General features: G+C 41.8%; 1 protein-coding gene across 2 annotated transcripts; it reads right to left on the bottom strand.

The window, feature by feature from the left end:
- Positions 1-5955: 5955 nt before the first annotated feature.
- On the bottom strand, positions 5956-16537 carry LOC121932069 (endonuclease domain-containing 1 protein-like). 2 transcript variants are annotated; one of them, XM_042470376.1, is made up of 4 exons: positions 14451-16537; positions 13798-13887; positions 12914-13222; positions 5956-7314 (listed from the first exon to the last, which is right to left on the bottom strand). In XM_042470376.1, the coding sequence occupies exons 3-4, from the start codon at positions 13193-13195 to the stop codon at positions 6790-6792; spliced, it is 807 nt and encodes a 268-aa protein (XP_042326310.1). In that variant the 5' UTR covers positions 13196-13222; positions 13798-13887; positions 14451-16537; the 3' UTR covers positions 5956-6789. The 2 variants fall into 2 exon arrangements, with proteins under 2 accessions (XP_042326310.1, XP_042326308.1); XM_042470374.1 differs by having other exon boundaries at positions 13798-16537.
- Between the last annotated feature and the right edge of the window lie 3088 nt (positions 16538-19625).

Below are 19625 nucleotides of genomic sequence, written 5' to 3'. Positions count from 1 at the left end.
TTGACAAAGTTCCCCATGACATTCTTGCAAACAAGCTTGTAAAATGTGGGCTAGACAAGGCAACTGTTAAGTGGATTTGTAATTGGTTGACCGGCCGAATGCAAAGGGTGCTCAACAATGGCACCTTTTCATCCTGGAGAGAAGTGACCAGTGGGGTCCCACAGGGCTCTGTCCTGGGCCCAGTGCTATTCAACATCTTCATCAATGGCTTGGATGACAGAATTAGGGGCATACTTATCAAATTTGCAGATGACACCAAATTAGGAAGAATAGCTAATACCCCAGAGGACAGGATCAAGATTCAAAATGACCTTAACAGATTAGAAAGCTGGGCCAAAGCTAACAAAATTAAATTCAACACGGAGAAATGTAAGGTATTGCACTTAGGGCAGAAAAATGAAATGCACAGATATAGGATGGGTGACACCTGGCTGAACGAGAATTATATGTGGGAAAGGGATCTGGGAGTCCAAGTGGACCACAAGTTGAGCATGAGTCGACAGTGTGATGCGGCAGCTAAAAAGGCCAATGCAATTTTAGGTTGCATCAATAGAAATATAGTGTCTAGATCAAGAGAAGTAATAGTGCCACTCTATTTTGCTCTGGTCAGGCCCCACCTGGAATATTGTGTTCAGTTCTAGGCACCACAATTCAAAAAGGACATTGAGAAACTGGAGCGTGTCCAAAGGAGGTTGACTAAAATGGTGAAGGGTCTGGAAACCATGCCTTATGGGGAAAGACTTAGGGAGCTGGGTATGTTTAGCCTGGAGAAGAGAAGGTTAAGAGGTGATATGATAGCCCTGTTTAAGTATTTGAAAGGATGTCACATTGAGGATGGAGCAAGCTTGTTTTCTGCTGCTCCAGAGACTAAGACCCGGAACAATGGATGCAAGCTCCAGGAAAAGAGACTCCCCATCAACATTAGGAGGAACCTCCTGACAGTAAGGGCTGTTCAACAGTGGAGCAAACTCCCTCAGAGTGTAGTGGAGTCTCCCTCCTTGGAGGTCTTCAAACGGAGGCTGGATGGCCATCTGTCGGGGATGCTTTGATTGGCAGTTCCTGCATGGCAGGGGGTTGGACTGGATGGCCCTTGCGGTCTCTTCCAACTCTATGATTCTATGAATTCAAAATCCTTTGTGTATGGAAATGAAGGAGCAAACAGGGCAAACAGGCTAGTGCATGCGCCAGAGAATAAATGGACATAAATCAGACATTAGGACTAGGAATACACAAAAACAGGTGGAAGAACATTTCAGTCTCTCTTGGCATTCCTTCTCAGACCTCAGAACAGCAGTCCTTGAATAAAAGATTTACAAAGGTAGATTGGAACAGGAAACAGCAGAATTGGAATTCATCCGTAAACTACAACCCCTCAGCAATGGCTTGAACAGGGACAATTGCTTCCTGACTCACTACACACACATTTCAACACTATCTGACACCATCCTCAGGGGGGCATCCTACACTCATCTATTCTCACCACCTGCAGGCTAGTTTCCAGTGCCAAACTGGTCTTGCCTCTTCATTTCCATACACATTGGCCAGTTCACTAGGTCTTTGATCGCGAACAACCACTGACCATAGTTGAAACTGGACTTGCAACTTTATTTCCATAGTCAAAAGATTTTGAAATTGACATCCTCACATACCAATGGCATACATATATCTGTCCCTGGTTTCCGCTCCTCCACTATATGAATCTGAGGAAGTAGCTTCCCTTGTGACCCAGGTTGTCCCTGTCGTGTGTGAAACTAACTTCTCCTAAAATCTGAACTCTATTAGCAACACAGAAAGGTACTACCTCTGAGATCCAAGATGTTTCCATCCTTCCATCTCTAAGATTTTACTTAAGGATGGAGACATCTTGGATCTCAAAAGAAGTACCCTTATACATTGCTAATGGAATTCAATTGTTATTTCCTGGATTTTGGAATGCCTTGTTCCCAGTGCCACATGGCCAGAAAGAGGAGAGGCCTGCTTGCATAGATAGCCCTCCAATGAACAGCATCAGCAACACCTTGAGAAAATGCAGGCTTGTGACTAACATTGTCATTTTATGATTTCCCCCCCTCCTGTATGATTTTTAAACACCTTTGCCTGATGAAGAAACCAGTGGAACTTCAAAAGCTTGCATTATGTATTTTGTGCATTTTGGTTGGTCAAATGAAGGTATCACTTTGGTGAATTTTTGGATGCTGCTGTATTTTGCTATATGGCTGACACAGCCACTCCTTTCTTAGGCAGGGAACACTGAATTTCTCAAGAAGAAGTACATCTGGAAAAACTTTTAGGTTTTGTACAAGTAAAAAGCCTGCCAATTGTAATCCAAATGAAATGCCTTTAGCTTTGTTGGAGGTAAACACCTGTAATAGTAAAATTACAATGTACTGAATCCTCAGCACCCACTAATATATTCAGTCTCCTATGCTGGGATGCCCTCTTGTGGCCATGAGTGTCTCCTGTAGAGTAAGGTACCACTGTATAAGGAAGAGCAAGAGGGAAGGAGGAGTCTAGCTGTACAGTACCTGTGTCTTTTTTTTAGCATGAGCTTTCATGAATTTCAATCTAATTTTTCAGCTGCATTGATGGAGTATAATATTGAGATAGACCTCAGGTGTATCTGCAAAGGTGCATAGCTGTGGGGGTAGGATAACAGTGTAGTGCAATACAGAAAGAAGCAAATTGTTTCACCTATAAGCGTTTAAGGCAGTGGTGGGCAACTGTGGAAGACTTGGTGGACCGTGGACACATTATCCCCCCCCCATAGCATTCACACTGCAGAAGTAACCCAGGTTGACACCACTTTAACTGCCATGGCTCAATGTAATGGAATCCTGTGTATTGTAGTTTGATGTAGCACTAGAGCTCTCTGACAGAGAAGACTAAGTGTCTCACTAAACTATAATTCCCAGAATTCCAGAGCATTGAACCATGGCAGTTAAAGCGGTGTCAACCTGGATTATTTCTCCAGTGTGGATGCAGTCCAGGAGAATTTAGAGAACTCCACTTCCCCACTGCAACTGCTTCCACGAAAAAGAAATAATAATAATAATAATAATAATAATAATAATAATAATTTCTTTTGCCCCAAAAGAAGGCAGTAGAACGAGAGGAAGACCACAAGGGCAAATGTCCTCTGGGGACATGAGAGGGGCATTTTCTCCATGTTTCGCAGGCTTTTAAAAAAAACAACAACAACAGGACGTGAGTGGGATAACTTCTTGTTATTGTTGTTGCTGTTGGCTGGAATCTTGTTGGAGAGTTACGAATGCATAACCAGTTACACACTCGAGACTGTTGTGTATTCATGGTTCCTATGTAGCCCCTACTTTGGGGGCTATGCAGGGACCATGGAAGTTCTGCAATCCCCACTTAGCAGGCAGCAGCTGATGTGAGGGATGTGGGTCTTTTCCCCTTTTGATTGGGAAGCAGCTGGCTGATCTTTCCCCTCTTCCCTGTGCAAGTGATCTCTAGCACAAGGTGGAATTGTGACAGGGACCCTGTTTCTGTCTGTCGCACTAGAGACAACCACAGGAAGGCTGGAAATGGCCACCATCTGGTTTCCAAGCTAACACAGGCCTGAAATAGGCCAAAAATGTGTTTTCTGGCCATGTTTGCGCACCACAGACTAAGGACCTTTCCACACAGGGCACAGAAGTAGGGTCAGTTCGCATTGGTCGATGCGTATTCGCGTCATATCTCATTGTTCATTCACACTCGTGTTCTCTGAATAGGCTTTGCCGATTCGTATTCGCGTCATATCGCATCGTTCATTCACACCTGGGCGGCCTTCCGAATCGAGGTTTTGCGAATCGGCCAATGCATATTCAGGCAAAGTGAGGCAAGTGCAGATTGGATAACCACACCAGCCCAATACGTATATTGGCTGATGCGCATCGGCAGCCTTGCGCATGCTCTGTGGGGCTCTGAACGGGGACAACATTTTTAACTTCCGGGATGAAGAATGAGGTCACTGTTTAGTGCGTAACATCGCGCAAATTGCTGCCTTTAGCCACTTACGAAAGGGGTATGCACCATCTGTATATATGTGTGTGTGTGTGTGTGTGTGTATATGAACACACATAAATACATACATACATACTTATATATATACACATAGTGGTAAAGCCAAAAGTGAGATGCCTTTTTTTATGTGTACACACACATTTGTCTGTATGAGTGTTTATACACACACACACAGATATACACACATATACACATAGTGGTACTGCCAAAAGTGTGAAGCCGTATTTATATGTGTACACACACAGCTGTCTGTGTGTGTGTGTGTGTGCATATATACACACACACATATATATATACACACACAAACTGTGGAGCAGCCGAAAGTGTAATGCTGCACGTATATGCTTACACACACATCTTTGTGTGTGTGTGTGTATATATAGATATAGATACGTACATATACATATATACACACACAAACACACACAAACTGTGGAGCAGCTGAAAGTGTAATGCTGCATGTATATGCTTACACATACAACTTTGTGTGTGTGTGTGTATACACACACACACACACACACACAAACTGTGGAGCATCCGAAAGTGTAATGCTGCATGTATATGCTTACACACACACATCTTTGTGTGTGTATATATATATATATATATATATATATACGTACATATACATATATACTCACATATACATATACAGTGGTGCCTCGGGTTACGAAATTAATTCGTTCCGCCATTCCTTTCGTAACCCGAAAATTTCGTAACCCGAAAAGGCTTTCCGTTAGCACTGGAAAGCCTATAGCTGCACTTTGCAGCATTTGAATTTCGCGCCGAAATGAATTTCGTAACCCGAAAAATATTTCGTAACCCGAAACAGTTTTTGCCAATCCAACTTTTTCGTATCTCATGCTGCATGTATATGCTTACACACACCTCTTTGTGTGTGTGTGTGTATACATACATATACATATATACACACATATACATATACATTCCCTCCCCGACACAAAAGGTTTCTGCATTATCTCGTTCAGTGGAAAAATCGCTCCCCAGCCCTGGCGGTTGTCCTGAAAGGGGAAAGGGCCAACGGAAGGAGAAGGAGGATATTCCAGTGCAGCATCATGGGAAATTTGTAACCCGGTGGTCTTCAGGAGAACCAGCGGATTGGATGTACACACCAGCCAAAGCAGCAGAGGTTTCGCACTGGCCATCAATACGGATCCCACCGGTCCACTAATTTTGCGCACTCGCAAAACGGAAGAGCCGGCTACCTTCAGTTTCGAACCCAGCCGTGAATACGCATTGGCCAAAGCGTAGTCACATTATATCGCATTGGTGAATACGTATTCTGAGCTCAAAGGTGTGGAACACCCATGCAATATAATGCGAATACACATCGACCTATGCGAACTGACCCTCCTTCTGTGCCCTGTGTGGAAAGGTCCACAGAGGGAAACTACACTGGACCTACATCTTCCCCAAAGAACCATGCCAAAAAGGAGTGGTAAAATACGGCCTGGATTGGGGCCAAGTGTGTGTAGTTGCTGTAGCCCCATGGCAAATTACCTTGGTGTAGCCATAAACCATGTTTTTTGGGCCATCTGTTTCAGGCCCTTATCTCCCTCCTGATCCCACTGCAATTGCAATTTTCTTCTTATCCAGCTTCGTCACTGTCCAGCTTTTGCATTTGTACATGGTGATGGAGAATACAACGGACTGGACGATTCTAACTTTAGTGCTCTGTTGGATATCTTTACTCTTTAGGATCTTGTCTAGTTCTTTCATTGTTGCTCTTCCTGAGTCATGTTCTTATTTCTTGTTCTGCCCTTTTGCTAAATACTGATATTGTGCAACTGATGATATCTCTACCTATGTGCCCCATTTCTTGTCTCCTTGTGCAAACGGAAATGCAGGGGGCTCTTTCTGCAATCTCAGGTAATCCAATGGGACATTGCAGGCACAAATGATTGTTATGTACCAACTGAGAATGTGTAACTTCTTTTTTTCTTATAAAAAAGGTTTATTTAGTACTTTACCAAAACTCACAGAAAACATACAAAAAAGCAGAATGTTATACAAAATATAAAAGAAAAGAAACATGAATCACAGAGAATGTACAATAAAAACAAACAAAGGTAAAGTCTTTGAGAGTCCACCACTTGATGTAAAGCAATCTGACATTGTTTAATGCAGGGAAAATATGGGTATTAAAGTAGTTGTTTGCAAATTGTGGGTTGGGACCCCCGGGGGGCACAAGAGTTGCTCAAGGGGACGTGAGAATTGGAGGCCCTGATCCCTCCGACTTTCTTACGTGTAAAATTTACACATGCATTAAATGTTGAATTTATTTAAATAAAACTGTTCTAATTTGAACTACATTACTTCCTTATAAAATGACAGAATATGTATACATGAATGTGTGAATGAAAATATGCATGCTAAATAAACAAAATATTTTTATTCATATACTATGTCCAGTGGGAGGGGGCCATAATGTCCGCAAGTAGATATAAAGGGGTGGGGGTCCCAAGTGTAAAACGTTTGAGTACCCCTGCAGTAAAGATCTAGGAAAGAAGATCTTCCCAGAGAGTGCTGTGTGTTCTTGGCAGACTATACATCTCACTGTTTAAATTACAATATTCAGTGGTCAGAAAGAGTCACAGAATGAATTGCACACCACCAGAATCAATAGAAAAGCAACCTGCATGAAAGTTCCATTGATTCAGTGGGCCTACTCAATTAGATTTAGGCTCAGGTTTCAAGAATGTATACACTATATAATAAAGACAGTTACAGTTCTCCAACAGCTTATTTACAAGCATTGTTGAAAGGATCAAGCTTTTGCTTTCCATAGAGTTGGGCAAGTTCTTTCTTCAGTTTTTCCAAGTTGTATTGCTTTACTTCATTCACGCTATTCTTTGCAATGGCACCCCATCCGTTTCTGCGTTCTTTATCACGCAAGCAGCAGGCGGCAGACCAGATATGGCTGGGTTTATTGACCCGGCCGTCACCTATATATTCATCCCCAGGCACAACTCCCACAATGACATACAGCTCCTTGCAGACCTGGGCCTCTTTCTTGAGACTGTCTTCGTAGCTGGCCCAGGCGTCTTCATTGAGTTTGCTAAACTGGGGCACAATGTTGGTCAAGGTGGAGGTGGCCTCTCTGCTGTCTTCGTCTGGTTGATGGCAGACGGGGTTCAAGTGCCCCTTTTCAATGTTTAAGGCTTGAGAATAATCATTGAATGTGGCTTGGCTCTTTTCTATGCCTGTGCCAGCAATGGTGGTTTCACGCTCATCTTCCATGCTCTTTCCTGAATTGGGATCTACAAGCTGAAAAGCACAGACAAAATGTCTCGTCGGAGACCCCACAACCCAAATTTTGGGTTGGATTGTCTCCTGTACTTCCCAAGGGATTCATGTACAGGGGGCCTTCCACATTTGCTGGGGTTAGGGGCAAAGGACCCCCATAAAATGATAAAAACGCAAATAAAAAACAAACTATTTTTTATACCTGTCTAGAAATCTCTAGGCCATCCAGTGCACCTCTATGGTCAACATCCAAAGGAAGTAGACCACAAAATGGTGTGGGAAGACCTACAAAATCTCTAGGTCCTTCAATGAGACTCTACGGTCAACTTCTGGCAGAGTCGTGCTGAAGGACCTAGTGATTCCTAGAGAGAACGTCTTAACCAAAGCTGCGAATACGCAAAGCCACAAAAGTCAAATCTGTAAATGTGGAGGGCAGACTGTATTGCCAAAAAGAGCGTGAGCTGCCAGTATTTGAAAAAGAAACTTTCCTACTTTGAGAATTAAAATAACTATAAAATAAGGCTATAAACCTCTTTTATAACACATGTACTTTTATAACACATTAATATTACCTCATATTTCATAGCTCATTCTCAAAGTAGGATACAAAATCATACCATTATAGATATTAATTTCAAAGTACATTGTTAAGATATGTGATAATGTTTGAACAGAAAGAGTAAAAATTATCAAGGTTAATGAACCACAGACAGTCAAGCGGGAAGCCATTGTTTTCCCGTCTTTAATTGTTATTTCCCCCCCTTTTGCTAGTTTTTAGTTGTTAATTTTAATTGGAGCAATAATTTAGTGTGATTTGTTATCCCTAGATGTTTGTTTTAGGTATATAGAAAGGTAATGTATTGGATTGTTTGTATTGTGTTGTGGTTTGGGGCACCGTAATCGTCACTGTTGTTTTTTGTTGTAATAAAAATAGTTATTTGGGAAGTGTTAATAAATTCAGCGGGAACTACCCCTTCCCTACTCCCTACTTTTGTTTCATAAAACTAAACAAGATCTTTCTCTTTCCATCCTTTGAGGTCTCATTGTTTAGACAAAACGGGCCTTGCACAATTTGCTCGATTCTCTATTTGTTAGTGTTGTGCTATTGTGTTTTTTGTGGTTTATATTTTTAACTCGTATTTTTTTAAAGATAGTTTAATCATTGTTTCACTTTTGTACTTGGTGAATGTTTAACTAAGTTGTAATCCACTTTGAACTGGAAAAAGTATGTGATATGAATAAAAGCAACAACCAGCTCTCCTGCACTCTCCTCAAAAAAGTACAGCACTGGACACCTTTGAAAACTGTTAATGGGCTTTCCAAGAAAGCAAAGATGGGAAGAAGGCCAGTGAGGTGTACTAGTTTGAGTGTTGGGTGCATCTACATCCAAAGTAAAACAATGCAGTGAGTTTGACACAATTATAGCACCATCCTATGGAATCCTGGGATTTGTGATTTTACAAGGTCTGTAGCTTTCTGTCCCAAAGAGTGCTGGTGCTTCACCAAATCCCAGGATTCTGCAGGATAGAGCCATGGCAAAGTGGTGTCAAACTGCACTATTTCTACAGTGCAATGCGCCCTAGGACTCTGGAGACAAGGTTTTGAATCTCCACTCAGCCATGGAAACCCATTGGGTGACTTTGGGAACGTGTGTCACACTCTCTCAGCCTCTGAGGAAGGCCATAGCAAACCTCCACTGAACAAATCTGGCCAAGAAAACCCCTGATAGGTTGCCTTTAGCTGGAAATGACTTCAAGGTACACAACAACAGGAAAATTTAGGAACCAAATTTTTGCACCCAAACACATGTTTAGGCCAACATGAGGATAAAATGTCTGAAAAGGTTTTTAAAAAAACTTTTGTTTCCAAGTGATCTGTGGACATTTTGGAAAGACTTATTTCATACCATAAACTTGCTGTTTTCTTTAAAGTGAGTCTTGGGTTGTTTAGATAATAAAGGTCATCCCAGTCATTCAAGATATTCTTCTATTCGATTTCAATTTTTATCTGTGCAACTTTTATCTAGGAAGGCTGTAGTTTTGGATTTAATCTGCATAGAGATTGTTTCTTCTTCTTTTTAAAAGTCTCCCCTGCACCAATCTACATTTGAATTTTTGCAAGACATTTACATTCAAGTGCAAGTGCTCAGCCACGCCAATATTTGCATATCTATAGCAAAACCATCAAAGTCCTAGCAGCATGGTTCCTTATTTATCATTTATTAATTCAACAGATTGGTATAGATTTCAGATATAGCCTCACAAACCTGGCTTAAAAAGAAGAAGGAGGAGGAGGAGGAGGAGGGAGATCCAAAATCAGATTGGTATAAATCTACAAAAACAGGATCATCAGAACTCAGAAACAACTCTTGAAGCTGAATGTAAGGAGAAAGGCAGATGGTGAGTGCCTCTTTTGTGATGGAAGATTATAGAGCCAGTTCTGTTCCTCTCCAAGAATCCTCTCCAAGAATTGAAGAAAAGGGCTGGAAAAGTCTGGCTCTAGAGAGCTTGGAACAGTTGCTTTGCTAGACTACAGCTCCCCAGAGCCACAGGCCCCTAAATCTGGCATATTCTCAGAGTTGCAAGTTGTTTGACGAAGTCTAGTGTCACACTGCAGAACTAATGCAGTTTCACACCTCTTTAACTGCCATGGTCCCTATGGCATCCTGGGTTTTGTAATTTATTGTAGCATCAAATCTCTGACAGAGAAGGCTAATTCTTTCACAAAAGTATAAATCCCAGGATTCCATAGCATAGAGCCATGGCAGTTAAAGTGGTGTGAATGCAACTACATTACTTCTGCAGTCTAGATGTAGCCTAAGATCTTGGAGGGCTACTCGGCCAAGACCAGACACAGGAGTGGTCAGTCTGGCAATGTGCACACAGAAGCCTAGATCCAATTGTAAATTTCAACTTAAGGAGACCCATGGAATCAATGAGAACTTGTTAAGTCAAGCAAAAATCCATCAATGATACCTTTATTGGCCAACTGAAATGCACAATATACTTGTTGCAAGCTTTCAAAGCTCCATGGGCTTCTTCATCAGGCAAGACGTTTGGTTTGTAATGTCCTGTTTGGTTTGTAGCATCTTGCCTGATGAAGAAGCCCATGGAGCTTCGAAAGCTTGCAACAAGTATATTGTGCATTTTGGTTGGCCAATAAAGGTATCACTGATGGATTTTTGCTTGGATTTGTTAAATGGCCAACACAGCCATACCTGCATGTTTTCTTGATATGTCAAGGTTTATTTATATAGAGTCCATAGATTCAAAATGAGTGTAACAGAAACGGCAATCATAGGTAACAAGAATTCACCGCAGGTCCAAAACACACTGCAGAACTAATCCAGTTTGAGAATGCTTTAACTGCCTTGGCTCAATGCTGGGAAATGTATGGAACTGTCATTTTGTGAGACATTCAGCCTTCTCAGTCAGAGAGCTCTGGAACCACAATAAACTACAATTTCCAGGGTTCCCTAGCAATGAGCCAGGGCAGTTAAAGTGGTCTGAAACTGGATTAGTTTTGCAGTGTGTTTTGGACCTAAGCCTCTGCTCAAAACGGTCAGCATTATCATTATCATTAGTAGTAGAAATAGTAGAGAACCAGCATGGCATTGTTGTTTGAGTGTTGGACTTTGAACCTTATAACACACATTTTTTTAAACGTTTGGGGCACTGAAGGAGGACGCTCGAGTGCGCGCGCGTCCGGCAGAAAACGGAATTTACTGCACATGAATACGTCCTCCAACAGGCCCCGTTCCGTCCCCCGGCGCGTACCCATCCTTGTCCAGTCCTGACAGGCGCCATTTTTTCCTGACAGAAGGTAGTCCGTCAGACAAAAATCACGCCCTTCAGGACTGGCCGGGAACGGGTGTGCGCTGGGGGACGGAACGGGGCCTGTTGGAGGACATATTGGTGTGCAGTAAACTCCATTTTCTGCCGGGCGCGCATGCACACGAGCGTCCTCCTTCAGTGCTCCAAACGTTTAAAATTACTTGTGCGATAAAGTCCTTTGACTCTTGAGTCCAGGGTTCAATTCCCACCTTGGTCATGTAAACCTATTGTATGACCTTGGACAAGTCATACATTCTCAGCCTCAGGGAAAGGCAATGGCAAACCTCCTCTGAACAAATCTTGTCAAGAAACCTCCATGATAGGTTTGCCTTAGGGTCGCCATAAGTCAGAAACTATTTGAAGACACACAACAAACAACAACAAAAAATGTAGTAGCCTTTCTCCCCAAATTGGGACTCAACAGCTTCAATTTTTTAAAAGAATATATTGGAAAAGACAATAATGCTGGGAAAGGTGGAGGGATGTAGAAGGAGAGGAAGACTTCATGCAAGATGGATGGACTCTATTAAGCAAGGTCACAGGTATGAATTTGCAGGACCTGAGCAGAGCAGTGGAGGACAATGGTCTTGGAGACGTCTCATCCATAGGGTTGCCATGAGTTGGGATCAATTCAAAGGCAGTTAACAACAAACTATTCACAGCATTAAAACAATTCATGTATATACGTGTGTATGGGCCTTCAAATCGATTGTTAACTTGTGGTGACCCCATGAATTTCATAAGGTTTACATAGCTGAGAAATGCACTGAAATATATACTGAAATGCCTGGTATTCATTGCCGGTCTCCCATCCAAGTACTAACCAGGGATTGCCTTGCTTGGCTTCCACGATCAGATGGGATCTGGTGCCTTCAGGGTATTTTGGCAGAGCGTTCCAAACAATGTGTCTGTGTCTGTGCCTTCAAGTTGCCTGCGCCCCCATGATTTTCATAGGGTTTTCTTAGCCAAGGAATACTCAGAGGTGGTTTTGTCAGTTCCTTCCTCGGAAATATTGCCCACAGCACCTGGTCTTTGTTGGCAATTTTCCATCCAAGTACTAACCAGGACTGACTCTGTTTAATGTCTAAGATCAGACAGGATTTGGTGACTTTAGGATATGTAGGCATCAAACAATTCATACCTACATTTAAAGGGATAAAATGCTATTTAAAAGGTAAAGCGCTGTTAAAAACAATGACGAGGTAGGTAGGTAGATATATGAGAGTCAGTGTGGCATAATGGTTTGAGCACTGGACAATGACTGTAGAGATCAGGATTCAAATTCAGGCTTGGCCATGGAAACTCCCTGGTTGAGCTTGAACAAGTCACACTCTCTCAGCCTTAGATGAAGGGAAGGGCAAACCCCCTCTGAAGAAACTTGCCAAGACAACTCCATTATAGGTTCATCTTAGGATTGCCATAAGTTGGAAACGACTTGAAGGCACATATACACACAAACACACTCACAAATATGGACAGACAGACAGACGGACAGACAGACAGATGCTAGACAGAAGAAGAGAAACAGACCAGGAGCCCTTTCCTACTAGAGAATTATAGTGCCCTGTTTCCACTTTAATTGCCATATTTCCATATGATTGATTTGCAGTTCAGGGTGCAGTGTGCAGATTCTTGTCCAGATTGCTCTAGGGCCTCAGTAAATTACAAATCCCAAGATTCCATAGGATGTCACCATAGTAGCTAAAGGGGGATCAGAGTACTATAATTCTGTAGCGTGAAAGTGCCCTGGATATTTTTAAGGGTGGACAGGTGATCTATCCTCTTACCTGGGGCTCGATCATCCAGCCGTCGTACCTGTGGCCCTTGCCAGGTTTGCACTTATATGCAGAATATATGGGAATGTGTTTCTCTCTGTCATACATGGTGGCATAACGGTAGGCATTCTTGTAAAACTGGCAAATCCTGGCAGGGTTGGATGGAGTGAGGGATGCGTCGGGGGGAATTTTGTCCAAGAAGAACTCAAGGCAGTTGCTAAAATCCTGCACCACCACTGCCTTGGCAGGTACAAGGCAACATGCTGCCATGAAGAGTTTGACCAATATCCACATTGTTATTTATTCCGCAGACTCTTGTGTCTGAAAGATAGGCAATTATATAAATTATTCCAAAATTCCTAGTAGAGGAATACCTTTACAATGGGTCCTTGTTATCCTCTGGGGTCCGGTCCCAGGACATCCTGTAGATCCCAAAATCCATGGATTTTCAAGTCCCATTAAATACAATAGAAAGAATGGTTCCCCATATATAAAATGGCAAAATCAAAGTTTCTATATATATTTTGGGGGAATATTTTCAAATCGTGGATGCTTGAATCCATCGATAAAGAATCTGTGGATATAGAGGACCAACTGTGCTATGTTTAATGAAACAGAATCACAGAATCGCATAGTCATAGAGTTGGAAAGCCATCAAGTTCAATAGCTGTTAAATGTTGGTCCTTCAGATGTTTTAGACTTCAGCTCTCAGAATCCCTGACTGTTGGCCAAGCTGGCTGGGGCTTCTGGGAGCTGATGTCCAAAAATACCTGGAGGATCAAAGTTTGGGAATCACTGATTCTGGTCTAACACTTTGTCAGTGCAAAAATCCATGGTGAAAACATCCCTGACCTCTCAAGGCCATCCATGCCTAATAGTAAACACATACTCAATACCTGCGTGAGCACTAAATATCCAGGGATGCACTGGAATTCTTTCGGAATTCTTCAGGCTGGATATTAAACAAAGAGCAAGCAGCTGAGAATCTGGGAAGAGAAGGGAAAGTTGGGTGAGCGTAAAGTCACGGAGTCAGTCCAATTAATGAATCTTCCCAAGATTTAGCTAAGTATGAACTAGACAAAATTAAGGTGCCCTACAGCAGAATAATTATCATCCGTACTGAAACCTGGTTACATTTCAAAAGCAGTTTTGATATTGAATGGCTAAATCATCAAAGAAGATGTCCAAGGCTGCAGAATTAATAGTTTGGCACTGCTTTAACTACCATAGCTCCAGTCTATTGAATCCTGGGATTTGTAGTTTGTTGTGGGTTGTGGCACCAGAGTGCTCTGACAGAGAAGGCGAAATAGTTCACAAAACCACAAACCCCAGGATTCCATAGCATTGTGCCACAGCAGTTAAAGTGGTGTCGAACTGCATTAATGCTGCAGTGCAGATGCAGCTCTAAAGATCCTATCCTTACCACTGAATCTTTTAGCCAGGTGAGATACAATAGACCTTGAATTTTGGCTTCGAAGAGCACCAAGCTTGGCTTGGACTTCCAGGAGAACCATAGCTTTAAAATAATACTTTGTGGTGCAGGACTCACCTTAAGTGCTCGAAAGTTCAGTCCAGAGGAGGAAGGGCCTGTGAAGAAGCAACAAAACAAAGAAAACACAAGGAAACGACAAAGCAGACACAAACATCCAGTTTGTTAGAGATGTCGTCTCCTATACTGGAGGCCTGATTAAATAGCTTTTCTTGCTGGGATCTTATAAAGGAGTATTCAGCTGCTATTCACTCCGTTGGCAGTGGAAGTGGCAGATATGGCGGGACAACTTGTTGCGTTGGGTGGGAGTGTTGTAGAAGGGTAAATGTAGTCAGAGGTCTTAATCTAAAACTCCCATAGAAATCTGGCTTGCCCACAATTTGCAATTCTATATGGAAGACCATGAGAACAGAAATCAACATTTGAATTTCTGCATAAGAAGGACTGGTGGAGAAGAAAGGAAAGGCATGGTGGAATTGATTGGGAAGTGATTTAAGGGTTGCTCAGACATTGTTTTTGTTAGTGCAACTATGTGAATAATCTCACTCATGCAGTCCAGGTTTGTTCAGACTTTTTTTTATCAGCACTGCATCTGTGCGCATCTCTGCATCTTCTGTTGCTCACACATATCCGCGTTGTCAATAAGATAACATCGATGATGCGAATGTATTCAAGGCACATTCAAGGCATGTCAAGTTTATCCCTGGGTCTCATTGGTTATTCGCACAGCCGGCAATGTGAAACTTTTAGTAAAACTTGGGGGGGAAATTGAAATGAATTGAGTTTTTGACAGCCCCCAACAACTGAATTGGATGCATTCAAAATACATATGAACAACAAAGATTCAACCCACATTCTATTGGAATTATTTTCACCTCTGAATATTTTATATTATATTATCAACAACAACAACAACTTTATATCCTGCCTATTGCCCAAGATTGTTACTCAAGATGGCTTATACATTAAAATGATTACAAGGTCATTAAACACATACAAAGAGTCAACACTGAACTAGAGTTAAGCATATTAGAACAAGTGAAAGCATACACTTTACACAGACAGAAATACCTGTAATTTAAACAGTAAAATTTAAAACAAGACAACACCTTCTCCGTTATGGCAGGAGTTACAGGATAGGCCAGTGCTGATGTCAAAGGGAAGATTTTGCACAATTTAAGCTGCGGAGCTATGCCAAGAAGGTAAGATTTTCAGCCTTACATAGCTGGAGTGGGGATTACGCATCTCTCCAGATTGTGGTTGGACTGCAGTTCCCAGCAGACCTAGCCAGCATAAGAATGGTGGGAGTTGCAGTCCAAGCACATTTGCTAGGATGCACAATTCCACTCCAGTTATACAGAGGAGCGCAGGGAAGCAGACATAAACTGCAGAGAAGGATTTTCCTTTCATTTAAGAATGCATAAGGATGGGAACAATGGCCGGATCCGCACTGCAGAAATAATCCAGTTTGCCACCACTTTAACTGCCATGGCTCCATGGTATGGAATTCTGGGAACTGTAGTTGGTTGCGGCACCTGTCTTTTCCCTAGATTGGGACTCCCTAGAGTGGCTCACAACAATTTTTAAAAATTGCAAAAATTGACAAAATACCAGTGTTAAAAAACCATTAAATAATGAGATGAAATTAAAGAAAGAACTTTCCTTATTCACTTTACTGCTTGAGACTGTTTTGAACTTTTGCCCAAACACTGTATAGGCACCTGGGTATTTTTTTACCTTGTAGGGTCCCATAGGAATGCTCTGGTCAAGACAAGGAGGATGGAGAGGTAAGAATATCCATATCACTGCCAATGCCTGGAGCTCGGAGAAAGTGATAAAGAGGCCAGACAATCCTACTGGATGCATAGATAACATAGTTTTGGGTGTTGATTGGGGATTGCCATTATGGAGACTGGGTTTCTTTACATAAATCTTCACCTTCTTTTAAAACACTTCAGCCATTGTGTTAGTCACTCCCTGCTAGTCAGAGCCTTAATATTTGTCCATCACAATACCTGGAATACATGTCAAATCTCTCTTATCTGAAATGCTTGGGACCAGAAGTGCTTGGACCTTCTAATTTTTTTGGATTTTGGAATACTTGTATTTGCATATATGTACATAATGCGACATCTTGGAGATGGGAACCCAAGTGTCATATGCACATAGCCTGAAGGTAATTTTATACAATATTTTCAATAATTTTAAAGATATAGACTTATGTAGAGAGATCTTGTAGCACCTTTGAGACTCAAGACTTACATCCAAGAAAGCTCATGCTGCCAACTACTTTCTTTCAGTGAGTCTCAAAGGTGCTAAAAGATCTCTCTTCAATAACTTTGTGCACAAAATAAAGTTTGTGTGCATTGAATCATCAGAAAGTCAAGGGGTCATTATCTCAGACATTCATAAAAAAACATTTTTTTGTGAAATATTTCGGATTTCCAGATAAGGGAGACTCAACCTGTAAGGGCTATATTCTGATTATTGCATTTTGTTGGCTTGTGGTCCATTTCAGAGGTGCAAATATGGACAGGAATGGGCTATAGACTTGTCCTTTCAGAATATTTTGGGGCATTCGTGGTTCAACTGTATTCTAAACAGAGATCTAATGAGGTAGGAAACAGTTAACCTGCCCCCATCAGAGCTTGGAAAATGTTGGTAGTCACAAATAAAATAGACCCATTGGAATTCTTTCCTAAATATGCAGGCCTATTCTAGTTGGGTCTAGCAATTGGATCTAGGTCCAGGACTATTTTCTAGCCAGCATGGCCAGTGGGATATTGGATCTTCTCATGTTCTTAAAAAATTACATTAGCAGTGTTTACTTGAAGCCCTTCCGACCAATTGTTATGCCCTGCCTACACCTGACAAAATAATGCAAACATACAATTATGGGCTAAATTCAGTTATTTAGACCCAGCTATTGCCCCAAGGTGTACAGAGATCGCAGTCTAGGCCACCTTCCTTGGTCCACACACAACAGTACCATCTTTCCTTTGTGCAACAGGGCACCAAAACCCCTCTTAGCTCATCCAAATATTCAAACTGAAAACGGGACTCTGGAATGGAGAGAATCTGAACCTAAGCACTCCTTAAGATTCACTAAGCAAGGACAGATGTGCCTTCACTGCTGTGTTTGTAGTGCATAAGGTTTCCCCCACCAAAATAAAAAAATAATCCTCAAAGTGAGCTGTGGTTTTGTGATAAAACAGCACTGAGGGTATTCATGGAACCACAGAGTTGGAGGTGACCACAAAGGCCTTGTGAAACGGTCCAAGAGAAATCAGAATTTTCTGAATTTCTAGAAATCTTGCAGCTAGTTTTCCATCTTAAATTTACAATCTAAAAGAAGCACAAGACAGTACTATTATGGGACTTCTAAAACAGATTTATTTTATTGCAAGCAGATGCACTGATGGAAAATTAATACTCAGGCCTCAGGTATTTAGGCAGAGTGACTTAGTTGCAAAGGTAGAGTAAAATGGTGTCCAAAAATGGCTATTGTAATGTGGCATTGTGGTTTGTGTTGGACTAGGACTCTAGAGTTCAGGATTTGAATCCCAGCTTGGCCATGGATGCCCATTGGGTGATTTTGGGGTATTACCGGTAGCTATTCCTCCTGTCATCAGCAAATTTGAAAAGCATGCCCTCTAATCCACCATCCAAGTCACTGATAAAGATGTTGGATAGTCCTGGGCTCAGGACAGAGGAACCCTGTGGCACCCCATTGGTCACTTCTCTCCGGGATGAAGAAGAGGAGCCATGTCTGAGCACCCTTTGGGTTTGGCTGGTCAACCCATTACAAATCCAGGTCGAATCAAGGGCAGCTAACAAGAAACCTCCAAAGAAATCTGGCCAAGAAAACCCCAGAACAGGTTCACCACAGGATCTGCCATGACTTGGAAAAGACTTGAGGGCAGATGCAGAAACCATCCTTCCAGAAACATGTGTTGTGTGAAACGCAGACACCAGAGGGCACCAAATACTCAGATTTTTAGCTGGGAGGGTGAGAGATCATAACTCAGTGGCAAATCACATTCTTTGGATGCAGATTCTGCTCATGAGCCCAAATTGTTTCAGGTAAATAAATACATATATCATGCATCAGACGAGAAAAACTCTGGTGCTTCTGCTGGCCAGAGAAGAAGATAAAGGCCTAGACAAACCTTCTAGACTGTCAGGATTACAGATCCTCTAATGGTCATGATGCAGGTTGTAGTTCTACACATCTGGGAGAAAAGATAGTTTGGAGAAGTCTTTGTAAAAAAAGAATTGACTTAATAGATAAGGCAACATACTAAGGTTTTTCTTTTTCCCCCCAATCCTGTGCTAGCTGACAAAACCCACTCTCTTTAGCGCATAGTTGAGTTTCTTTCTTTGCACTACAACTCCCAGAAGTGGGGTTTGGTCATGATGGCTGGGAAGATCTGGGACTTCTAATCCACAAATAGGAACTTTTCCAAGCTCTGGTCCCTTTGCTGAGTTCCTGTATTGTCTCAATGTAATGCATTCAGTGGTGGAATTACACTACAGTAGCACAATGAAATCCTTATATTGAATTCTACCTTAGTGTGATGTATGAAAAGCAGTGCATGTGCATAACTTCTACTAGTAGCAAAGAATGGGCAACAAGTCTTCTAATCTATGGCCCATATCAATTTGACATTACACAGGCATACACATAGAGTGACTTTTTTGGACAATGTGGAAAGGGTGTATCCCACTGATGGGATGCCATCAGCTGGATATATCCTTTCCTCATTGTCCAAAATATGTCATCTTACATGTGTATGTCTGTGCAACATGAATTTTGATCTATGTAAGTCACTCTTCCCTTGCCACTATTACCAGCAATCTCTCCCTTCACCAAGCTAATGCCTAAGAGAAATTAACTCTTTTAAAGATACTGTCTATGCCATATTACTATTGATTTCTATGTATGGTTGGGAAAGCAGGGCAAGCAAAGAAAGCTAATGGGAAGAGAATCAACTCATTTGAGATGTGGCGCTGGAAGAGAGTTCTTTGGATACGATGGATGGTCCAAAAAAAATCAATGGGTCCAAGGGCAAATCAAGCCTATTAGCCTACCATACACCACTCTCACTGCATCAGGCATGTTTTAAGAGGTCATGATGACATTTGGAACACTAGGAAGTTTCACATGGGAAAGGCATGCTGGTCCAAAGGCATGTTAAAGGCTGAGATAGCACTAAATAAAGGTTATATAGGTTT

Source organism: Sceloporus undulatus, chromosome 5 (assembly GCF_019175285.1).
Source record: "Sceloporus undulatus isolate JIND9_A2432 ecotype Alabama chromosome 5, SceUnd_v1.1, whole genome shotgun sequence".
Lineage (NCBI taxonomy): Eukaryota > Metazoa > Chordata > Lepidosauria > Squamata > Phrynosomatidae > Sceloporus > Sceloporus undulatus.
Note: the sequence above shows the minus strand (reverse complement) of the source record. Positions and strands in the feature narration are given on the sequence as shown.

Coding starts and splice junctions, on each gene's coding strand:
- LOC121932069 (XM_042470374.1), bottom strand. CDS start 13,195: ATGTGGATATTGGTCAAACTCTTCATGGCAGCATGTTGCCTTGTACCT. Junction 7,315..12,913: donor GCTGGATGATCGAGCCCCAG/GTAAGAGGATAG, acceptor TGTGCTTTTCAG/CTTGTAGATCCCAATTCAGG.